Source organism: Austrofundulus limnaeus, unplaced genomic scaffold, assembly GCF_001266775.1.
Source record: "Austrofundulus limnaeus strain Quisiro unplaced genomic scaffold, Austrofundulus_limnaeus-1.0 Scaffold45, whole genome shotgun sequence".
Taxonomy (NCBI): Eukaryota; Metazoa; Chordata; class Actinopteri; order Cyprinodontiformes; family Rivulidae; genus Austrofundulus; species Austrofundulus limnaeus.
In genome coordinates this window covers 14,035-31,577 of record NW_013952447.1, presented here as the reverse complement: position 1 = coordinate 31,577, position 17,543 = coordinate 14,035, and the positions used below count along the sequence as shown (strand labels likewise).

Here is a 17,543-nt window from a genome sequence, read left to right as displayed (position 1 = left end):
CTATATATATACATACATCACATTCTTCTTTAGGATTTTACATTTGGAATATTTCAAGTTAACTAAACTGTGATTGATCCACTTAATTTAGCATAGCTGACGAGCTAAAGGCTAGTCTTTAGCCAGATATGTAATGTTTTTAAATGACTTTATGTTAAAACTTTCTTTGCCATTCATAAAAGTTATTTTTAAAATAATTACATGACTAGTTTCACACATATATAATTAACTGCAACAGGTAAGATGTTGTTTGTTATTTGAACAATCTTTTCTCCTCACAGCTGTTCCACAGGAGTAGCTCCAGGGAACTGATCCAGGCGGTGACTCCTCTGTTCCAGAAGAATCTGTCCTTCAGGCAGGTGATGGCTGCCGCCTCCAGCCTGGTGTGTGGCTACACCGAGGGGGCTTTCTCCCGGGTCACCTCCTTCAACTGGTACGAGGACAATAACTACAAAGCCTTCCTGGGCATCAGCAGCGGCTGGGCCGACAGCGAGTACACYTACGACAACAGCACCAGTGAGTTCATCAGGACTGTGTTCTGTAGAATTGTTTTGGACAKATCAAACAGGTCTGTTTCAACCTGTGGAGAACATGGACTCTGAAATAAAAATCTYTATTTACTTCTCAGTAAAGAAGTCTGGATTATCAAAGATTTGAGTTGGTTTTGAAGAGTTCTAATCATGAGTGTGAACATCTGATTCACAAAATACTGCTGAAGGGAGACAGGCGCCTCAAACTGTGCTGCAAAACAAACTGTTTCTGTTCCAGTTTGGTCACTTTTTAACCCCTCAACAGTCACCCCTGAAATTCTCTAAAAGCATTTTGACATTTCTTTATTTTTTGTAAAGGTGTCAAGCTAATGGTAAGAACTGGAGGAAGTCATCTAACACCCTTTTTAAAAATAAAATGTTTAAAAGTAGAAACTGCACCGTTTTTGCCCACCCGTGGAAGAAGGACTGTTAAGGTTTTATTTATTTATTTATTTATTTATTTATTTATTTATTTATTTACCGTTATTTAATCAGGTAAATCCCATTGAGATCACAGATCTCTTTTTCAAGGGAGGTCTGGAGGCAACCTATTGTACATGTTTTAGATGTACATTAAAAAAAACAATGTAATATTTACTGTAGGTAAATACGTAGCTGCCAGGGCTAACAGTACATTTGTGAGTTTTTATGGTTATGTGAGTTTGCAACAATGCTACAGTATATTTTAGGAGCTCCTCGTTCCTTAATCCAGTCAAATCTGGAGCTAACTGTGAGACATTATTTTTCTTTTTCTTTCTTTCACTTTTGTGCCTAAATTGTTTTTAATCAAAGGCCATATTTAGACTTTGCAGCGAAGATAAATACTAGGAGTGCGACGACACATGTACCCGTATTGAACCATGCTTTAGGTTCAACACACACTTGTATGGAACAATACAGATTTTTAAAATTCACTTTATCAACTTGTCTTCTGAAGATGCTGTGTGTTGAAGGATCAGTGGATCTGTGTTCGACTACTCCACCTAGGCTGCATTTTTAGCACAGATCCACTGAGAAACTTGCTGTTTCCGCAACATTTAATTTAAAAACTGGACTTTTGAGGTTAAATAAATGTTCATAATTAATTTCAATAAATTACAATTTAACAGGGTCATGGACATTTCTCTTTTTTGTATCGGAAAAAATATCGAATCGTGAGACTAAAGTATCGAACCGAACCGAATCGTGAATTTTCTGTATCGTTGCACACCTAATAAATACATTATTTCAAGAATCTCAGGAGTGAAATKWGCTCGTATTAACCTCGACATATATTTTGCACAGTTTGCTTGTCAAATACAACCTTGAAATGGAGCAGATGATGAGTGCAAATAAATGATTTTTATTAACTTGATCAAATTGTTTTCCTTCCAGCTCCTTTCTGCAATGACTTGATGAAGGAACTGGAGTCCAACCCAGCCACCAGGATCATCTGGAAGTCTGTGAAGCCGATGCTGATGGGGCGGATCCTCTACTCTCCGGACTCGCCGGCTGTCAGGCAGATCATACGAAACGTGAGCAGCTGGAAGGTTTAAAACAACTCGGATTTCTGAAATTTCATAGCCGTTAATGCAAACGTTGCTTCATAAGTCTTTACTTCCCATCAGTTTCTCATTCCAGTGAGAATGTTCTCATGTTTCTGCAGGAAGTGACCCCAGTCGAGCTGTATTGATGAGCTAATAATGGCTTTTAAAAGGAAAAAGGTGGTATAGATGAAGGAATAATGCAGACGACCACCCGTATGTCTGCTCTAAACTCTGACAGAGTGATCCATGGGATCAGCTTTCTGRGTGRCATTTCCAGACTTTTGTATCTAGATGCAGATAAGTGTTTGTTAAAGCTGGGAGGGGGCAGTCATGGACGGGTCGGTCGCAATGGGACAACACAAGCAGATCAGCCGTGGCGGCTGCAGCACAGTCTGCTGGCGCCGCAGCTTTTCCACCAAAGTGTCTCCTTAAAGATGAGTCACGCCTATGAGACATCCTCCTGACTGGCCTTTAATAACCCCTTTGTCCTCCTCTTCTCAGAAGGAATCTTAATTATGCTGAGAAAGGAACGACCGTGAGGTTAATCCATTACTTTAAGAGAATAAAAACAGCATCTACAGGAGCGTCYCTGTGTTCTCGTGTCATGCATCAGAGTATGTCCAGGACTGAAACGTATGTTCGGGTCTTATGTGACCGCTCTGCTGGAATAATGAACTGAGCCGCCGGGTCTTTTCTGGATCCTGTCATCACCGGGTTTTTACTTTGTTCATCAGAAAAAAATGAATTATTTAGTCCCAGTTTAACAAAATAATACATTAAACTTCCACACTGGGACCCACTTGTTCATTACTGTGATGTTTTTGCACAGAATGATGCAAAACATAAATAAAACTTTAAATTTTCGGGCTTTTATTTTGTAGTAATCTGAGCTGACAGAAACTGTAGAGGAAAGAGAACCGAGATCAGCAGAGATGTGAAAGATGCTGCTGGCGGCTTAAGATCACCATGACAATAATACGCCGATGTTTGTCACTCCCTGWTGGCAAACAGAAARGCAGAGTAAAAAGTAAGCCTCAAAGTGACAGTGGATGGAGAAAAACTCAAACCAGGTTTTGCCAGATTCTGTGGAAGGTGATGGGAGTTTGGAGCTTCACTCTGGAGGGATTTGAGAGAAAATTATAAATCCTAAAACCAGAGTTGGGTTGTCACTAGTTACATTTACTCAGTTACATTTACTAGAGTAACATTCTGGAAAAAAATGTACTTTTAGGAGTATTTTTACTACGCTGTACTTTTTACGTTTACTTGAGTAAATTTAAAGTGAAGTATCTTCACTCTTACGTGAGTAAAATATCTGGAGACTCTACCGCTGTGAGTAACTTTACTGAATGAAGAACAAACTTGTTTTCACCAAAATTCACCAGACACACACTTTTAGTTTTTCAAAATGTTTCTTTTGCCTGAYTTTGTTATTTTGTTATTTATATGAATTATTTTCATTTTGATCTTTAAAATACCAACATTTCCACATAGCTTTATATTTTGGTGTCTGATGTAATTTTTAAATATTAAATGATTGATGTCTTCATCAGTAACTCAGTACTTGAGTTGTCTTTTTACCAAATACTTTTTTACTCTTACTTCTTGGATGGCTACTTTTTACTTTTACTTAAGTAAAAGTATGTTGATGTAGATTTGCTCTTACTTGAGTACAACTTTTGGGTACTCTACCCCTGTCAGCCTATAACAAAGATAACTTTTTCTTCATGTATAAACTGTAGTAGAAATAATCTCTAATCTTTAAATGGAGTAAGTTCCACCCACAACAAACACCCACCACCTCGGGTCCAGCTCCCCGTGATGAAAASACTTTAAGGAGCCCTCGCCTCCTCGTGGAATGAGGAAGCTCTCATTTGTGGGAACCTGACTGGGATTCACCGAGCGCATTCAGCCGCTTGTCACCAACAGCCTCCATTGTTGCCCCGGCTCCATTGTCCCCATTGTCACCCCCAATCAGACACACACAAGAGGAAGGTGTTTAATTGGGTGTACTCTTGAAGTGCTTTCATCCCCGACTGCACACGGCTGAATGCTGAGGGAGCCGACCTCGGGCCCACTCCACACAAAAAGCACWGTACACAGCGCCGGGTTTGAGCGATAAGCGTGCAGTAAATATTTGACGATTTGGCACTGAACGCGTTTGTTTCAGGTTATCTGTAGAGGCTGGTGGGAATTCTTTGTGAGAATGTGTGTGTTGTTTTTGCAAAGCCTGTTTTCACAGAGTTTAATGTGGGAATGGTATGTAAGCAGGAGATTAGGAGATGTGTGGCCGACTCTGTCTATTTGACGTTTGGAAACAGGGGCGCTTCGAGAAACTTTTCTAAGGGGCTGCTTATTGTGTTGGGGTGGCCCACGAAAACCAAAAGCAATACCAGAATTTCAGGAGTTTTATTCTGTTGTCATTAGTTGGTTATAATGAAAAATACCGCAGTTTGAGAGTCAGTGAACCACCTTTTGATTCAGGCCTCAGTAGCTTCTCCAGAACTTTTTTAATAGYGTGGAGTCAATGAAAATTCAGGGGTGGCACCAAAACCAACACCTGGGGACTCAAGAAGCAGGGCAGTTAGGGGCCACCATTTTTTTAGGGGTAACTATTGCCCCCCTTGGCCTCTCCTTTGTGGTGCCCCTTCTTCAGTTACTTGTTTTGCAGATGACGTTACTTTGTTACTACCTGACTTGTTGAAGCTCGTCCTCGCTCATCAATAAAACATCCTTTTGAAAAAGTCATARCGCTGTCTGCCTTTCAAGTTAAAATTTTAAACAAACATTTCACAGAACCTTTAAGTGACACCAAATTTTACTTCATRATCTGTAAAACTAACTGGTGGARMGACTTTGCGGCGTTCCATATTTTTGATTCCACGTCTTTGTCGCTGCTTTCAGGCCAACACCACATTTGAGGAGCTGGAGAGGCTGAGGACGATGGGAAAGGCCTGGGAGGAAGTGGCTCCACAGATCTGGGCCTTTTTTCAAGACGGAATCCAAGTCAAGATGATCCGGGTGAGACAACAGCTGCAGTTTGGTTAAATGGAAACAGTMGTTTGGTCATTTTGACCTCATCTGTACAATTATTTTGTAATATTTGAGAGGTTTTTGATGATCGGTCTTCTTGTTGCTACCCAGATGACATTTAATACCATAAACTGGTGATAAATTAGATTGTTTTATTAAAGCTTTTTGAAACTTCTCATCATTTTTTCATGGAATGTAGAAGTTATCCTTAATTTAACGTATGTTTTTTACATCACTGCTCATATTTCTGTGTTGTTTGTTCTCTACATTGTTTGTTCTTCATCTTGTTTCAAACTGTGGTTGTTTACAGTGAGTCTGTTTGTCTGTTAGCAAAATATTTCATGATCCAAAGCTGGTAACAATTGAATCTATAAATGACTGACCATTTGAGTCAACCCAATTCAAATGGCCACCACAACTTGTCAGCTTTAGCCAACTCAAAAATGGATATAGCAATGTGACAGATATTGAGCTKGAATTTGTCGTGTAGTAGRTGAGAGTCATCGTGTTAWATTCAYCGTTTGACCAAAACGACCGGATGAATGCTGTGATCACATGAGACTAAAACTCAACYTTTTGGCCCACAAAAACAACACCTAATACCTCTCATCATGCTGAGAACACCACAGTGAAGCATGGTGGTGGCAGCATCATGGTGTGGGGGACTTCATCATTTGCAGTGGGGAAAAAGATGGGTGAAGCAAAATCAAAGGCAACAAAAAATACCAATGGAGATGATGACATCTWATTGTTTTACTACTGTAAACAATTGGTTGTAATTAGTCTTTATTCTTTTCCTTCAGGACACTATCTGCAATCCYTCTGTGATGGATTTTATTGACCGGAGTCTGGAAGAGGTGCCATTTTCCTCCAAACACATTCTCAACTTCCTGCACAATGGACCACCAGAGGACCGTGAAGACGGCGTGCCCGATTTCGACTGGCGAGACATCTTCAACCTCACTGACCGGGTCATCCGGATGCTCAACCAGTATGGTGAGGTGAGTGGTGTTGAACTCAATCACAAGATGTTTTTTAAAAGTTTTCACTCGTAGAAAGCAATATTATCTACATCTCAAATGTGTTTCGAGGTTTGGAGTCATATATTTCTATGACGATGATACAATGATGAGAGTTTAAAGGAAAATCCTYGAAGGAGAGTTMTATAGTTTTAAACTAAGACCATTAYATGAACCAAGTTTCTGCAGCACTGCCTGATTGTAGGTTCAGCTGAGGTAAATGTCAAGAGACTCCAAGGTACTTAGCTCTTAAATGTTTTAAATGTCTTTATTTATATTGCATTACCTTTTAGACCAGAGGTCAAAAAAAATCTTGAACTTGGTCCTCTAAGTAACCTTCACTAATCAACTTTATCAAACAAAAATAGTAATAACTCAGACAGATTTACAGATATGAAGGTAAAATCTAGAAAATTTGTTTAAAATGTTTGCATACAAGGTGTAAGCAATATACATTCCTTCAAAAAAGGCTGGTTTCATTTTAAGAATGGGTGGAGCTAGATTTTTAGGCAAGGTGTGGCTAAGGTGTTTTATATAGGGCACATAGAAATAAAYAAAAACATCATGGATTTCAAAAATCAAGATGGTCGCCAAAGCTAATTCCAAATGGCTTTAATTCTGCTGTTTTAAGAAATATTGAGCTGAAGTTTCGAGTGATGATAGAAAAGAATGACCCAAAAATATTGAATGAGTCACAACTTATTATTCAGCCATTTTTAGACATACAAAGCTGAAGATAAGTGTTGAAGTGTAGAAATAGCTTAAAAAAAGAATTTACCAAATGCTAAATGTTAAAAATTRAAGACAGCCACCACAGCTCATTTATAAAGCTAATACAGTTATTTTAAGCATTAATGAGATGAAATTGTGGAGTAGCTAAGGATGATTACATGCCGATTACCAATGCTAATCCCAAATTAAGTTAACKCCTAATGCTGCTTTTACAAAGGGTTATATTTCAGCTATTTTTAAACATACACAGCTAAAGATTTAAAGAGTACAGTAGTGTCAGTGAACAATCTTTAATAAAATCTAAATGCAAATAAAATCAAAGATCTTTTCTTGGGGTGGCCAATCATGTGCCATAGGTGGGACTTGCCACCCTAGTCCACCTCTCTGGCTCAGTCCCTGATCTCAGGTTTTTACCTTTTCTCTTTTAAAACTCTGGTGGTATAAAWAATCAGCATTTGTTTAGTTTGGTTTCCTGGTACCAGGGTACTRGAGGACCTAATCTCTGGTTCTGGCTCTGCGTCGTGTACCCCCCATTCCAGATATGTGGAAATCCCCTCAGGTGGGCTTAAGTCAGCATTACAAAAGAGTTGTTGACCGGTGATTGATCGGAGATTAAAACCAAAACAAAGAGTGCCGTTTCTTGTGAGGGCATTTGTAATAGCCAGAGCATTGAAAACGTTTAAAACAAAAGCTAAAACTGCCCCTTCTCACRAAAGAGGCTAATCAGAATGAGAGGCTTGTAGTGCTGAAGGAGTGGTGGGCTGACATGGGCGTACCTGGGCACTCGGCTGGATAAATGGTTGGCGCGGGTTGTTTTTGACCAAGTTGAAGCTTACAGCACTTGAGTTTGACGGGAGAGAGGGAACGACAGAGGCCGATTAGATACAGCTGCCACTCCGTTGGCTGTTCTTTATAAAGAGAAAACTATGGCCCTAAGCGAATGGRCGGGGGGGCTGTATGCAGATGACACCATCCAAAAGGGGTGTCGACGTTCACTCAGGTCAACAAAAGGATGGTCCATTAGATGTGAATTATTTATTCCACATGTTAAATATGAAATTGTGAAAATATATCATTACTTTCAATGCAGGGCTGTGTTTGTACAGCAGATTGTGTTTMTGTGTGTTTTGTGTTTGAGCGGGTGGTAAATAGCTGTTTTGGACAGATTTCTTTTGGATCACAGTGAATGGCTTTATCAGATACGCTTTTCAGAGACGAGACAAACACCGCTGCCATAGTGTGAGGTTCTTTGGGTTTTGGGCAAACGCTGGTGTTTCTGGGCTTTTCACAGGTTGTCAGTCAGTCCACTGCTTCTACCCAAACTAAGATACACAAAGAACCATGGTTTGTCATGAATTATTCATTATGTTCGTGTCTCTCCTGAAACTCAAGATAGTTTTATTAACGATTTGCCTGTTTTTTTCTGTCTGMGACCTGGTAAAGTTGGGCTCTATGGAAAGGTCATGAACAATAAAAGCTTTTTAAATAACCTTAATTTAAAGGAAATTCTGACAGTCTTTACAGTAAATCCAATGTGTCCTCTAAATGTGTTTTGTCTTTGCCATGAAATGTTACCATCCTACTTGTGTATAAAAGTTATTCTTTTGCCATCTTTTTCCAGTGTTTGACTCTTGATAAATTCATGCCTCTGCCTGACGAAGACGCCGTCACCCATCGAGCCTTGGACTTGTTGGAGGACGGCAAGTTCTGGGCGGGTCTGGTCTTCGTCAACATGTACCCCTGGAGCACCAGCGTTCCCCCTCACGTTAAGTTCAAGATCCGTATGGATATCGACACTGTAGAACGCACCAACAAAGTCAAAGACAGGTTTGATACAACCTCCAGAGAAACCGGTGTTTAAATAAAAGATGAACCATGTTTTTTACAGAACATGTGTTGGGTTTTAGGTACTGGGACCCGGGCCCCAGAGCMGACCCTTTGGATGACCTCCGTTACGTTTGGGGAGGCTTTGCTTACCTTCAGGACATCATAGAGCATGGAATCATCAGGACACAGACAGGGAAGGAGTGGCCTTTGGGTGTTTACCTGCAGCAGATGCCCTACCCTTGTTATGTGGATGATCTGTGAGTGGAAARGTTCTAACCAGGACAAAATCATCAAAGTATACGGCACAGTATTTCATATTGAAGGAGTGGGAATCAAACAGTACAATGGGTCAGTAAATGGCTRCTGTTTCTTATCTCTTCTGTTTTTCCTCCAGCTTTATGCTCACTCTGAGCCGCTGCTTCCCCGTCTTCATGGTGCTGGCCTGGGTCTACTCCGTGTCCATGATGGTGAAGAGCATCGTTCTGGAGAAGGAGCTGCGCTTGAAGGAGACCCTGAAGACCATGGGGGTCACCAACGGTGTCATTTGGTCCACATGGTTCACTGACAGCTTCTTCATGATGGGCACCAGCACAGCCCTCCTAACCGCCATCATCATGGTGAGAAAATATTGTCTTCTCTTTTTTAGGCGCGTATAACAACTGGTAAGTCATCCATTATTTGATCAGGAACACCTAATGTTTGCTTCGGTCCATCGCTGTTCAAACTAAATAACTGTAATTATCAAGAAGTAGCCTGTGCTGCTGTCAATCAATAGACTTTTTCATTGAAACTGAGCTGATATTAATGMCTAACTCAGTGAAAATGTTTCCAGGTAAATGATTAAGGAAAGAACTGTGGATACTGTGACATCATGAGAACTATGTCAGGGTTCTGCAGGGTTTGAAGGAGCGGGCTTGTCAYTGATTAACAGGAATCAGTAACAAAACCTTGGAGGCATCAGGCCTGGTAGCACAATGGGCTGAAGCAGCCTCTTGTGGACGTTTTGTGTAAAAAAGCACAATTTTTCATGATCATTTTGGGCACACGGGTCAGAAAGCTGGGCCTGTTAGTGAGAATAACACTGAATGCTTTTTGCGAATGGTGCAGAGAAACAACAACAAACACCTTCTTTGGTGATGGTTCAAAACTTTTGCATGTGGGTAAAAAACAAATTGCTAAACAAACACTAATATAAAAAGTTTTGTCTTTTTCTTCTTCTTGGCTTCAGGGAGGAAGGGTTCTGAACTACAGCAACCCAGTCATCCTCTTCCTGTTTCTGCTCACCTTCACTACAGCTACCATCATGCAATGCTTCCTCCTGAGCGTCTTCTTCAACCAGGCTAACCTAGCGGCAGCCTGCAGCGGCATCATCTACTTCAGCCTCTACCTGCCCCACATCTTCTGCTTTGCCTGGCAGGACCGCATCACCAAAGATACCAAGATCCTGGTGGTGGGTGGCTCGATTGTTTACAATTTATGACAAATCTGCTTCGCTTTATGAGAAAAAAAAACATTAATTTATCCATTATTTAAGAGATAAAAGACTGAAAAATCGTATAATATTGTTTATGTTTGTAATTTTTCTCAGTTAGGATGAGAGTATTKTAAAATCAGTATCCATTCCCTGAGTGGGCTGTAAAATGTCAAAGACAAATATGACTGTAATTCAGTCATTTTATAAAAATTGAGCTCAAATTTAGTGMGTGGTAGTAGCTGAGAGTCATCCCCCKCAGTGTACTCTGAGATGCTTATATCTTGGCTTGTTTTTGTTTTCTCAGAGTCTGCTGTCCCAAGTGGCATTCGGTTTCGGTACAGAGTATCTGTCCCGGTACGAGGAACAGGGCATGGGTCTGCAGTGGGACAACATCCAGACCAGCCCCCTGGAGGGAGACGAGTTCTCCTTCCTCACCTCCATCTGCATGATGGGTCTGGACTCGGCGCTGTACGCTGTTCTAGCCTGGTACCTGGACAACGTCTTCCCTGGTCAGTGAACTGAACAGAAATGAGGTTGTTCCATCATGAAAACAAAACAMTTTAAAAAGTTTTATTTTAACTTTTGTTATCCCAGGACAGTATGGCATTGGTCGCCCATTTTATTTTCCCTTCTTGCCTTGTTATTGGCTGAATAGTGTCGCTCCAGCTGCAGGTAAAAGAAAACACACCACTGCTTTGATAAAAAATATGTTGAAAAAAATCCTAAACTTGGTTATTTAACATTTAACGTTTTGTCCCATTTCTGAAAGGTAARGACAAGATGGAGCTGGAGAAAAAAGGCTTTGATAACCTGGTAAATAAGGAACAAGGAGAGCTGCAGAAAAAACCAGAGGAGAAAYATCAGGTCCAACCCAAATCCAAGGAGGAGACCCCCTCATGTGAGCACCATGACGAGACGCTGGGGAAGGAGAACCAGGAGAACCATGGTACAATTATTTTATTCTCTTTGTAATTTCCCCACGACACTTTCATTAGATGAACAAACAACACATTTCCCATAAAAAGAGTATTAGCACAAGCAAACAGCTGATCCCAGGATGAGACTCAGCTCTGTGGAAACTAAACGTCCTTGTGTGTGTTTGCACTTGTTGGAACCACTTCCCTCTCAGTTTCAGGTCTAGTTAATAATTGAACCTTTTTCTGTACTCTAAARGACATTCTAGTTGCTCTATTTCACACATATTGTTCTTTTATTATCACTTTGAGAAACAAAATGTTTTTGCTACTTCCTCATAGAAGCATAAATATGTTCAAAATGTTYTAGATTCACCATTATCTCTGATTTGCTGTGATCTACAGAACAGTCTTTCTTTGAGGCAGAGCCAGCAGATCTGATGAAGGGAGTTTGCATCCAAAACCTGGTCAAAGTGTTTTGCGGTTCCTCCACACCAGCTGTGGATGGCCTCAGCATCAACTTCTACGAGAGCCAGATTACTGCCTTTCTGGGACACAATGGAGCTGGAAAAACCACCACCATGTACATGTTTCTAAGGGATGCCGTGTTCACAAGTGTACTTACAGTGGATATAAATGTATGTRTTCTCTTTCACCTAGGTCCATCTTGACAGGAATTTTCCCACCCACCTCTGGGACAGCCACCATTTACGGCAAGGACATCCACACAGACATGGACAGTATTCGTATGTCTCTAGGAATGTGTCCTCAACATAACATACTTTTCCAGCAGTAAGTATTTTTGTTCCTGTTTAATCTAAATACATTCTTTGACAAACAAAAATATTTGGATGTAATTTWGTCTCCATGCAGACCAACGATAGATATGTTAAATATTTCATTTGCACGAAGATGGACCTTACGTGAACCAARAACAAAGGACAGAAATGTAACATTGCCACAAAACAGAGTCAAAACAATGAAAGGAGGTAACCAAACCAAAGGATGTCTCATAGACCCATTACTCAGCATCCAGAGGAATCACTGGGGGTTTACTGAAGCCAGTTGGTTGTATTGTAAAATGTTCAGACTTGTATGGTGTATAGATGTTACAGTGACCCAATGTTGGAACCACAAGGGCATCCACACATGTTGTTATGGTTCTGGTCATCCAAGACAGACCACACCAATGGAGGATCATTGTATTGTGCATCAGGCAAAACCTGAACCCCATGGTTTCTGTGCCTTCTATCCAGACCCAATCACTGGACTCTTTACAACACCTAGTGTCATTTCACATCATGTCGTATCGACTGGTACCTAATGGACCATTGGTTTAATCACTCATATAGACTCCCACAACAGAGCAGAGAAGATGGAGTTATTGGAGTGGTGCCCTGATTAAAAGACACAGATTGATGTCAGAWAGCAACAAGTCTTTGTTCTGCATCACCATGAAAGACCACGGACGCACCAAGGGTCTAGGAGACACACTGGTGTTACTCTTGGCTTCATGGTGTGGGGAACTAGTAGTTCAGGGAACTAACGGCTCAGTGCTTCACCTCTAACATCCTACATTCAGGTACAGACCCTCCTGTCACCATCCAGGACCTTATCTTTGTCCGGTCAAACTTGCAGGATCAGTTCYGACATTAACTCTGATCTAGTGTTGATCTGTTGGGTCTTGATGTCCAGTCAWACCTGCTGTAGGTCAACTGTCTGCAGGAGAGGATGCAATCCCTGTAGAACCCACCCTAGTGACATAGGACCATCACAGTATTCTTTATCGTTCTCAGTTTGACTGTGGAAGAACACATTCTCTTCTACTCGCTACTGAAAGGCCGTCCAATGGCCGAAGCCGAGGAAGAGGTTGAGAACATGGTGCAGGATCTGGGCCTTCCCCACAAAAGGGCTGAYCTGATCCAGAATCTCTCAGGTCTYTTTGGAAATAGGTTTAAATATTAAATCAAACCCTTGCACACTCTAATACCAACTAAACTGAGCATTGTTGATGTTTTTTGGTGCTCTGTTCCAGGGGGCATGCAGAGAAAGRTGTCTGTCGCTCTGGCTTTTGTTGGTGGAGCCAAGGTGGTGATCCTGGATGAGCCCACCTCRGGAGTGGACCCTTACTCCAGACGATCAATTTGGGACCTACTGCTCAAGTACCGTGCAGGTACTGCTTCAGTCCCTGCAGAAGGAAACAAGCCCCCCTCTACATGTTCTCTTGTTACCCCTCATGGTGRCTGGTGTTACAGGACACACAGTGATCATGTCCACTCACCACATGGACGAGGCAGACCTGCTGAGTGACCGGGTGGCCATCATCTCCCGGGGTCGCCTTCAGTGCTGCGGTTCACCCATCTTCCTCAAGAACTGCTTCGGTGCTGGCTTCTACCTCACTCTTGTGCGCCGAATGAATCGTGAGACTCTGAAGGTGAAACTTTGTGAATTATTTTCCTGGAGTAAACAAATACAACTTATTTAACAGGCAGCTAAAGTTTGGGGAAAAAATCAACAATTAGAAAATCGAGAGGAAGTTTCTTTCTGTGGAAACAAGCGGAACTGCAGTTTTCATTCATCTATCATGGACACACCCAGATACTGGATAGTATTTAAGTATCTGGGCGTCTTGTTCACGATTGATGGTAGGATGGAGCGGGAGATGGATCGACGGATTGAGGCCTCGTCCTCAGTAATGAGGGCATTGCTTCGGTCAGTCGTGGTGAAGAAAGAGCTGAGTCAAAAGGCAAAGCTCTCGATTTACTGGTCTGTCTTTGTTCCAACCCTCACCTGTGGTCATGAGGCATGGATAATGACCGAAAGAATGGGATCCTGGATACAAGCAGRCGAAATGAGCCTCCTTCGTAGGGTGGCCAGGCTCAGCCTTAGAGATAGYYCGAGGAGCTCCATCATCCAGAGGGAGCTCGGAGTAGAGCCGCTGCTCCTCCACATCAAAAGCAGTCAGTTGAGGTGGTTCATCTGATCAGGATGCCTCCTGGACGCCTCCCTTTAGAGGTGTTCCACACGTCCCACTGGTAGGAGGCCCCGGGGAAGACCCAGGACTCACTGGAGGGATTATGTATCCTCTCTGGCCTGGGAATGCCTTGAGGTCCCCCAGGATGAGCTAAAAAGTGTCGCTGGGAAGAGAGGGAGGTCTGGGTTCCTCTCCTGGACCTGYTGCCTCTGCGACCCYACTACGGATAAATGGAATAAGWTGGAGATGAAGATGGAGATATCATGGACACATTATTTTGGCCTTTTAGTGATTTATTTATGCTATTCTTTTTCCAGCATGGAGTAATTTCACAAACAGCTTCAGTGAGTTTTAAAAACAATAATTGGGTGCACAAATTTGAATTTARTGTAGATTTTCTCTGATCCAAACAGGCACACATGCATCCATACACTCCCACTGATATTTAGTCAAACATCAGTCWGGAAGTTTTTGCTTCTGGCTGATATTTGACCACTCTTGTTCTGTAGAGTTTATTGCAATTGGTTGATTTTAAGCCAAGTTAACAAACAAAAACTCTTGCTACAATTTATTTTGAGTAAACTTTTTAAAAAGACTTTAACATGAACATTTTCCCACTTTTCTCTGTTTTGTGTTAATGTTGAAGTTGAGGGAGTTGTACTTTAAGAGTAATATAAATAATCTATTTCATCCTGCAGGCCAGCTGTGACTGCACACAGAACTGCTCCTGTAATTGCTCAAAGTGTTCAAGAATTAAAGCAGAGCAGAAAGAAAGCCAGGCCTCAGACAGACAGCTGGATGGTGAGCTCCTGGCTCATCGTTGTAGTTTCTACTGACACAGCTGTAAAGTTCCTCTCTTGATTGGATCCATGGTTTTCAGGTAACGTGGAAAGCATRACAGCCCTGGTTCATCATCACGTGCCTCAGGCCCGTCTCATCCAGGCCGTGGGTCAGGAYCTGACCTTCCTGCTGCCCAATCAGAACTTCCAGCCCAGAGCCTACGCCAGCCTCTTCAGGGAGCTGGAGGAAACGCTGGCAGACATCGGCCTCAGCAGCTTTGGTGTGTCAGACACGTCACTGGAGGAGGTGTGGAAACAACTAATTCAATYCATAGATGAGGATAATTAACAGTAATTAGATTTAAGACTCCTAGACTGCAGTGAAAATGAAATATATACATWAATACACCCATTTATGAAGGTTAAAATGCTTCATATGCTTGTAGACATTTACTATTTATATAGTTTAAAGTTGTAACTTTTCTTGTAGATTTTTCTGAAGGTGACTGCAGACGGGAATGCAACCAACAGGAAGTGGAATCAAGGTATAATGGATTTGAAGGTTTATGTTGTGTTTAAATGTGTTGTAGCTCTTTTGTTACTTCCCGTGTGTTGTCGGGTGTTACATTTCTTTGCATCCATGTTTGAAACTCTCAGAAAAGCAACGGCRGCAGCAGAGCTCTGCAGCGAGTCTCTGTGGAGTCAACAGAGTGGCTGCTGATGTGGAAGCACAGAAAGGTGATGGAGGCTTTCAGCTTATAGCTCTGCAGAGCTGCTGCTGCTGATGAGGCAGTTTTTATTCCTGCTGCCATTGAAGGCAGGCAATCACACCTGTGTGTTTGTATTTCTGTTAGCAAAATATCTCATGAGACAAAGGTCAAGAAGTCAGTTACAGCTAGTTGACCTTCCACAGAATGTCTATAAATTTTTATTTTTGTTTTATAGATATTGAACTGTGGAGCTAAATTGGGGCCATAAAGTTTGTTAAAAATATTTTTTATCTTGAAAATAATTTTGAAACAAAACAAAGATTTGAAACTAAAAAATAAGTTTGAATTTGAAAAAAAAAAGTTTTTCAAACAGATATATTATATATATATTTTTAAAACCTTATGGCCCTAGTTTAGCTCCATATTGAAGTCAAACATTGCTGTAGCTGTGGCGGCCATTTTGAATTAGTTGTAAATGAATAATTTCTGAGAGTTTGAATAAAATCTATTCAGTGCTTCATGAGATATTTTACTTTAAACAAACAAACAAAGAGGTGCAGTTATATGATTCCTTGTCTTTCGACACATCAATACAGACAACTTTTTTTTACATTCATTAGTCATTTAAACTCTCTTTAAACTGAGCCTTGCTGTTTATTTTATTTATTGTTGTTGTTTATTAGACCTGCTGATAATAGAGCTTTATGTTTCTCAAACATCTGGCTGGTTTCTTTATTTCATTAAACTCCACTGCAAGCCGCTCGATGCTAACCAGACCTCAGTTCTTCTTCCAGAATCCAACGGTCAGGGTCCGAGTGAGACCCCAGAYGGCAGTGCGGGACGAGGAACCTACCAGGTCCGAGGCCCGTTTCTGATCATCAAACAGTTCTTTGCTCTGCTGATAAAGAGGTGGCACCACGCCACACGCTCCTGGAAAGACTTCATTGCTCAGGTTTGTTTCTCTAACTTACCATCTTTATTAAAAAAAACACATTAGTTTTAATCACAGACAATCTCTTCAAGAGTTGTAATAATTTCTTTARGACAGATCGTTCTCCCAGCCAGCTTCGTCTTCCTGGCTCTGACGTTTACGCTGATAGTTCCACCGTTTGGAGAGTATCCCAGTCTGACCCTCAGCCCCTGGATGTACGGGCGACAGTACACCTTCTTCAGGTTGTGCACTTTATAAAAKGAATTGATTACAATGCAAAAATGTATGAAATTAATTTATTTTGTCTACTGCAGCAATGAGCGACCRGTTGATCCTGACATGAGATATTTTGGTGAAGTTCTGCTGGACAAGCCTGGTTTTGGGACTCGCTGCATGGCTGATGAACCTCTGGAGTGAGTGACTCTCACACTTTATCACRTAATATTTCCCCAGACTTAGTTTTGTTTGTCAGCTTTGATTCGTTTCTTCCCTCCGCAGGGATTTCCCGTGTAATAACATCACCACAGAGTGGGAGATGCCCCTGGTGGACCCCGCCCTCATAGAAAGACTGGAAGGCCCAGAGTGGTCCGACCTCAGACCGTCTCCAAAATGTCAATGCAGCACTCCTAAAAAACTCACCATGCTCCCCGAGTGTGCAGAGGGAGCCGGAGGCCTGCCTCCACCACAGGTGACTTAACTCAGTGCTTCCCAAAATGAGGGGCAGGACCTCATTGTGGGTCATGAAACTTCAAATAAGGGTCCCAAAGAGTTCCCCAGAATGAAAATTAAATGTAAAAAATGGCAAATTAATGGCAAATTTCTACAAAACTGTTAGAAATAATCAAGAAAAAAATAGAAAAAATACACTTTATGCTAAATGATGTACCTTAAATCTGTTGTAGAGRTTGAAAATGAGTTGTTAAAAAGATAATAACAAAAGCTAAAATCAGAAAAACAAACGCTAAGTGCTAAAATAAGCAAAGGTTAAAAACAAATGAGAAAAACAGGACAAAAAAGTTTAATTCAGCAGAACAATAGCTAAATGCTAAGCCCAGCAAAACAGCTGCAAAATTCTATATTAGCTAAATGCTAAG

At 41.3% G+C, this 17,543-nt stretch overlaps 1 protein-coding gene and 1 long non-coding RNA gene across 3 annotated transcripts in view; one reads left to right on the top strand and one right to left on the bottom strand.

Annotated features, from left to right (window-relative positions):
- LOC106517124 (retinal-specific ATP-binding cassette transporter) overlaps window positions 1-17,543 on the top strand; it is a 34,458-nt gene that overhangs the window by 10,138 nt on the left and 6,777 nt on the right. For both annotated transcript variants that reach the window (XM_014007835.1, XM_014007836.1), the window contains exons 9-32: window positions 282-516; window positions 1,905-2,044; window positions 4,961-5,077; window positions 5,893-6,090; window positions 8,462-8,667; window positions 8,748-8,924; window positions 9,062-9,284; window positions 9,896-10,117; window positions 10,446-10,650; window positions 10,736-10,813; window positions 10,911-11,087; window positions 11,461-11,638; window positions 11,716-11,847; window positions 12,852-12,991; window positions 13,091-13,228; window positions 13,311-13,489; window positions 14,728-14,830; window positions 14,910-15,115; window positions 15,299-15,353; window positions 15,466-15,546; window positions 16,313-16,470; window positions 16,567-16,691; window positions 16,764-16,862; window positions 16,948-17,137. In XM_014007835.1, coding sequence (XP_013863289.1) covers window positions 282-516; window positions 1,905-2,044; window positions 4,961-5,077; window positions 5,893-6,090; window positions 8,462-8,667; window positions 8,748-8,924; window positions 9,062-9,284; window positions 9,896-10,117; window positions 10,446-10,650; window positions 10,736-10,813; window positions 10,911-11,087; window positions 11,461-11,638; window positions 11,716-11,847; window positions 12,852-12,991; window positions 13,091-13,228; window positions 13,311-13,489; window positions 14,728-14,830; window positions 14,910-15,115; window positions 15,299-15,353; window positions 15,466-15,546; window positions 16,313-16,470; window positions 16,567-16,691; window positions 16,764-16,862; window positions 16,948-17,137 — 3,762 coding nt within the window. The remainder of the gene's footprint in view (window positions 1-281; window positions 517-1,904; window positions 2,045-4,960; window positions 5,078-5,892; window positions 6,091-8,461; window positions 8,668-8,747; window positions 8,925-9,061; window positions 9,285-9,895; window positions 10,118-10,445; window positions 10,651-10,735; window positions 10,814-10,910; window positions 11,088-11,460; window positions 11,639-11,715; window positions 11,848-12,851; window positions 12,992-13,090; window positions 13,229-13,310; window positions 13,490-14,727; window positions 14,831-14,909; window positions 15,116-15,298; window positions 15,354-15,465; window positions 15,547-16,312; window positions 16,471-16,566; window positions 16,692-16,763; window positions 16,863-16,947; window positions 17,138-17,543) is intronic.
- LOC106517125 (uncharacterized) overlaps window positions 16,610-17,543 on the bottom strand; it is a 2,594-nt gene continuing 1,660 nt past the window's right edge. Inside the window, exon 3 of the long non-coding RNA XR_001310163.1 lies at window positions 16,610-16,658. This is a non-coding gene — a long non-coding RNA (uncharacterized LOC106517125). The remainder of the gene's footprint in view (window positions 16,659-17,543) is intronic.